General features: G+C 38.1%; 1 protein-coding gene across 1 annotated transcript in view; it reads right to left on the bottom strand.

The window, feature by feature from the left end:
- Nucleotides 1–343: 343 nt before the first annotated feature.
- Nucleotides 344–6000, bottom strand: part of cyp2y3 (cytochrome P450, family 2, subfamily Y, polypeptide 3) — a 198209-nt gene continuing 192552 nt past the window's right edge. Inside the window, exon 9 of the mRNA XM_079824431.1 lies at nucleotides 344–808. Within this exon, the coding sequence (XP_079680557.1) occupies nucleotides 627–808 (182 nt within the window). The 3' untranslated portion in view covers nucleotides 344–626. The remainder of the gene's footprint in view (nucleotides 809–6000) is intronic.

Raw genomic sequence — 6000 nt, 5'->3', positions numbered from 1 at the left:
GCTTCAGTGTTTCGAAACGTTTCAAAGTAGTTGAAAGTAGGAGTACATTTCATGAATTCTCAGCACTTAAGATTAAAAAGACACTTTAAGAAGCTTGATAAATACGGGCCCTGATCATCTTTGTTTCTGGCTTTCTTTGCAACAAATTATGTGTTTTGGTAAACTCAAAGAGTTTAGAAGTCAAGAGACAAACTGCCCAGCTAAAGGAAATACTGCAAACATTTTCAATAAAACACTGACATCTAATCCTCTGTTATTTCTCAAAAAGAACTTCTGCTGAGATCTTGAGATATTTATTGTCTTCTTTTATCTTCGGTTGATTTCAGGCTGTGTGACTTTAAGTCAGTTGTAGTTGTTGTGTTTCTTTTTCTGAGAGTGTGAGCATGATGTTGAACCATAATCACATTGTAACATTGATTCAATGCCATTACCGTTGATTTTTGGATGAAATTTCAACATTTTTTCAACATTAATTATGGGTGAAAACGTGATGTTGATTCAATGCAGTTAACGTTGACACATTGATTTAACATTGTTTTGAATGTGGCTTGCTGTCTGGGCACTCTCTCCATATATACTGTGTCCACAATCTTGTAAAATGTGACAGGTAGCAATATCCATGTTGCTCAGCGGGGGGATGCAATAAGATCGTAGAAGCGAGGCATGTTGGCAAAGCTGCTGAGTTCAGGACAGGGGTCTATGCCATCTGGACCCTTTGGACTACTGAAGCTGAACCTCTGAAGCAGAGACACGATGAACAGAAAGAGCTCCATACGAGCCAGAGACTCACCCACACAAGAGCGTTTACCTGCAGAGATGCAAGACATAAAACACCCTGATCATTCATGTTATTTATGATATAGGTTATAGGCCTGGGCCCATATTTATCAAGCATCTGAGAATTTCTCACAAGAACACTGCTAAGAATTGACAAAAGTGTAAAAAAATCTTGGCTCAAAGCTGTGCATAAAAGTTAGTTATCAAGCATCTCAATCATACTTTAAGTGAAGTGTAGGACAAAATCTTAAGTGTCAGTCTTAGAGTTGATTCACGACACTTTGCTGTGCCACAAATGGGATTTTGGATGATGTCATAGGCATGAACCAATCACTGAATATATGTCCTTATTTAAGAATATTCTTAGATAAATTCACATTAAATGGTGAAATTCCTAAGAGGAGTTTACATTCAACACACATTTGACAATAAATAATTTTCAACATAATACATTATAATATACACATTTGAAATGAAAGATAAACACGTTTTCCACCATGTCTTAATTACATTTTTTAAACGGGTGTGCTGTTAACTGACCTGTTTTTATATATTTTTATATAATCAGCCACCATGGATTCCAAAAGAAAACCGAACTGGCAGGAGGAAGAAGCGCAATTAGTTGAACAGCGGAAACGTTATAAAAGACAAGTTAAGCCCAACATTATCCAGCACTGACAAAGATGATGCCTGCTCTATCCAAATGATACCGTTGATTAACTGCTAATTGTCAAACATTTCCAAAACATTCTTCCTCTTCTAAAAAGATTTGCGCACGTCTCTGTCTCCTCAGTGCCATCATAAGCCCCTACTGGCAACTCCTAACCACTTGAGAGACCTCTCGAGCTGTCTTAAATAACTGGGAGAGTAAGAGTGATTCTTAGCTTTAAGTAATTTGATAACTTGCTTTTATACTAAAGTTTGAAAGTAGGAGTAAATGTCATGAATTCTCAGCACTTAAGACTAAAATGGCACTTTGAGAAGCTTGATAAATACAGGCCCTGGTTTTACAGACAAGGCTTAGATTAAGCCAGGATTAGGCCTTAGTTCAATTAGGATATTTAAGTAGCTTTTATAAACGTGCCTTGGAGGAAAACATTACTGGTGTGAATCTTGAGACAAAACAATGGCTCTGACATATTTTATGGTATGTCAGTACAAGTTGCATTAAAACAGCTCAAACATTAGTTTTAGTCTAGGACTAGATTTAAGCCTTAACTGTGAAGCTGGGGGATAGTACCACAATTTGGAGCTTAAAATTTGGGGCTATTCTCTTATTATATAGGTCTGCATAAAACTTATTAGATCCATGCTTGATTTAAAAGATGATAAATCAATTGATGTAAGGTTATCCATGCTGTGAGTTTAAACCCTAAACTGTTAGACCTTACCAGGCTTTTTTACAGGAAAATACTGGCAACACTTAGCCAGTTATTTACTGGCAATTGTACAGTTATTTACTGTAGTCTACTTTACTGTATGTTATTTTAAAAATACCATGCACTAAACTAAAACTTGAGTGAAACTCATTTCATTTGCAAAAACTTGACTGCCTTAAATTGGCCAATTGTCATTAAACGTATAAACTAGTATTTATAATGTGCTAGTAATGTGTGCATATTATTACACTGAATTTATTTCATTCAAGTCCATTCAAAATATTTTGAATAAAAAGACTTTCACTGCATCAGCAACTGCAAAGTCACCATACGTTAAATAAAGAAACATCATCAGTGTTTCTTGGTCTTCTGCTGGACTGAAGCACAGGTTCTACTCTTCAGAACAATGGTGACACACAAAACTTACAGTTTATTACCGTTAAAATATATTTTGTGGGTGTGTCATTTTATCTTACAACTTTAACCGTTTCAACCCCACAGGAACATCCTATAGTGTCAACACTACAAAGAGTAAAAGTAACATTCACACAGTGTTGCAGTGAGATAATTAAGTGAATATGTAAGTGATGATTTGGCATTAGTGATGAACACCTGCCGTTAACAAGCAGATTCACTGAAGGACAGAGAAACACAAGAACAGAAAAAAGAGACACAACAACTACAACTGACTCCATCCATTACACATTATTATACTTATTACTAACCAGTTTGACTTTATTTTTGTCACACGTCTACAGAAGCTCTTATTCAGAATTAACAGAGGTTTAGATATTGTTTGGTAATTGAAAATGCTTGGTTTGATGTCACCATTATAGTGATCAGTGTTTGCTTTTAACTGTGTTTATGAAAACCACATTTGTTATGGTACTTGTTGCCATATTTGTTGTCCATTATGAATCAGTTTTTTGTAGAAATTGCAAAAATCATGGCCATCTCTCAAACAATTGCCCGGTACCTATGAAGTGTAACCTGTGTGGGGCAGAAAATCATAGATTTCAGGATTGTCCGTCTGCATATACAAACAAGGTGCGACAACAACCGGTGATGATTTGGGAAGAGGAGATTATTGCTCCTGAAGTTACTGAAACGGACAATAATATCCTTAGTAGACAACACCCTGTAGTATCCAGCACTACAAAAGAACAGTGCAAAGGTGCCAATTCGAGGGACCTTCTCCCTCTGATTTTCGGGGAAGAGGATTTTGGAAAACCAGAAAGGAAAAGAGACCGCAGGAAGTGGAGAAAAGGCGGTTATACAAGAGCAGGAGTTTCATTTGGAAATGGCTTCGCCAAAATCACTCATAGAGTTTCCTCTTTTGAGTTCTTCCACCCCTACACAGTCCTTCAATGGAAATATACTACTTGAAGCTTTTTCGACTCTCCTTGCATCTTTGCCACTTCTTTCTGAATACTCTTCATCAGGTGAATTCGTGGCATAAGGAAGAAGTTCCTCCTCACTGACTAATGATCCACCCGGAACTCAAGATCAAAAGGATTGATTAAGTTGGTCAACTCTATCATCTAATTTGACCCCTTTTCTTGACCCTAATGAAATGACTACCCTTTCTTGTACTATGCAAATGAACAAACAGCCGCTTTCTAAAAAAACTGAAACGCAAGACAAAAAGAAAAAGAGGAAAATACTGAAAAGTAAAATGGAATTTCCTTAATGTTCTCTGTCCGTTTTCCTTTCCCTCCTTCTAGCAATGGCCCCTCTTTCTGTATCTACTGTAGCAATTATGGGTGCAGACATAGTTAATGAATCTTCGAAATGATTCGATCAAATTAACATCCCCTTCACAAAGCCCAATTCAGCTCCAGACCCCAGGAAATCGACCATCGATCACGAGAGAGATGGGGGCTCAATTCTGCCTGGGGCTACTAGTTGTTGATAACTTCCTATGGACTCATGACCAAACTCAGTTAGAGAGGACAGAGGACTCGTTGTGTTCACAAGACAAAGAAAGAACCAGATCTGTCTTTTGCAATGACCGGTAAATGAACTCCACGACACAGCTAAAACTCCAAGCAAGCTCACAGAAACTATTACATACTGATTACATATCAAATTACTGATTATTGGACTTTCGTTCAAATAGCCTTCGACATAGCTTGTTAGTATGTTTACAACTGATACACGTGACTATTATGAATGTACATTACTCCTAATTCATGCAATTATGTAACTATTGAATGAGTGGATGAAAAAGCATTGTGTTTGATACCGGTGTGTTCGTATGGGTATAATCCAACAGATGAGCTGAATGAAATCTTTATAGAATTGATCATGTCCTTATAGTAAGAAATTAGGTCTAAATTTACTCTCTGCTTAAGAGCAGGAAACTAAATTCTATAGATAACCCAATTTTGTGGGAGGGGTGGAGACACAGTCACCCCTGAAGCCTAATTGGCCAGAACCCATCCAGGGGATGGGCAAATGTTTGAGTTTAATCTCAGAACACGAACGAAGAGTTCAGTTTCCAGTTCACATCACAACCAGTTCGGTTCGAGCTGGTTCGCGGCCTGTTCGCAGTTCAGAAATGAGCTAAGTCCTAGCAGTTTGAGCAGAGTTGAGTTCTGAACGGAGAGCTCCCAGGAAACGATCTGACGATCGTGGCAGACCAAGTTCAGAGAAAATGGGTTAGACAACGATTTCATTCAGGCCATCTGCTTTTCTCTCTCTTTCCTTTCTTTTACTTAAAGTTTATTTTATTTCCGTTAAGTCTCGGGTTCGGTTAAGTTTCGCCGCAAAAGTCTCTCAACAACGAGTTTCTAACAGCGCGCTCCAACTTCAAACAACGCCCACTAGACTTTCATCCAGCCGCCAACACGCCACGTGGTTGGCTTCCCCAGACGTTGACCAGACCTTCAGCGAATCAAAGATCTGGGAAAACCCCTGTCCAGCCAGGAGAAGGGAATCCCCCTTGTCAGACGACACACGAGAAACAAACGCAAGTAATGCCTCTTGATTCTGAGCTGAACTGGTGCATTAGATCAAATGTAATAACCCTGCCTAAGAAACGATAGGAGGTTAAATTACTGATCAATGGTTTCTTCAGGTCATGTGTCATAAATGCATAGATTGCTTAGGATTTCATAATTTCTCTCTATTAGAACTTATTCTTTTCCTCACCTTCTTCCTTTCTGCAAGGTGTGAATGTGCGAGTACGTGTGTTTATGTTAGATATTAGTTTGATGTGTTAGAGTAATCAATAAAGTTCCGTTTGTATTCAAAGATAACTGTTCTTGTGTTATGTGCTTATCAATTTAATGTCTTGAACTGCCGATCTAAGATACCTGGCTGTTAAATAGTGTTTCACTATTGTTCGGATATTGATATCCGCTGCAGAGTTGATATTTACGGCCCGTTCAAATGAACGCTGGAAGAATCATTTGCTCGGCTGTAAAATAGACTCTCAAAATTCCCTATGAATTCATTAATTCATTCATTTGAGCTAAATATACATGTTTCCCTTTAACAGAGCCCCCTTTAAGTTCTTACATATTGGCGGACGAATAAGTTAAGGTGTAAACATTAATTCTGAATTATTTATAAATTATAGTGTCATTCGAGTCTTTCAATTTAATTCAGTTCCCCGTTGAGTTATTATTTTATCTGACTCATGGTCGCTACACTACAATCAACACAAGGGGCCCTATTTTAACGATCTGAAACGCAAGTGTCAAAGCGCGAGGCGCAAGTAACTTTGTGGGCGGGTCTCGGCGCTGTTGCTATTTTCCCGGCGGGATAAATGGCTCTTGCGCCCGGCGCAAATCTAAAATGGGTTGGTCTGAAGTAGCTTAATTATTTATAGGTGTGGTTT

Source organism: Gobio gobio, assembly GCF_949357685.1.
Source record: "Gobio gobio genome assembly, chromosome: 8".
In the NCBI taxonomy this organism is placed as follows: Eukaryota; Metazoa; Chordata; class Actinopteri; order Cypriniformes; family Gobionidae; genus Gobio; species Gobio gobio.
This window is presented reverse-complemented; position numbering and strand designations above follow the sequence as displayed.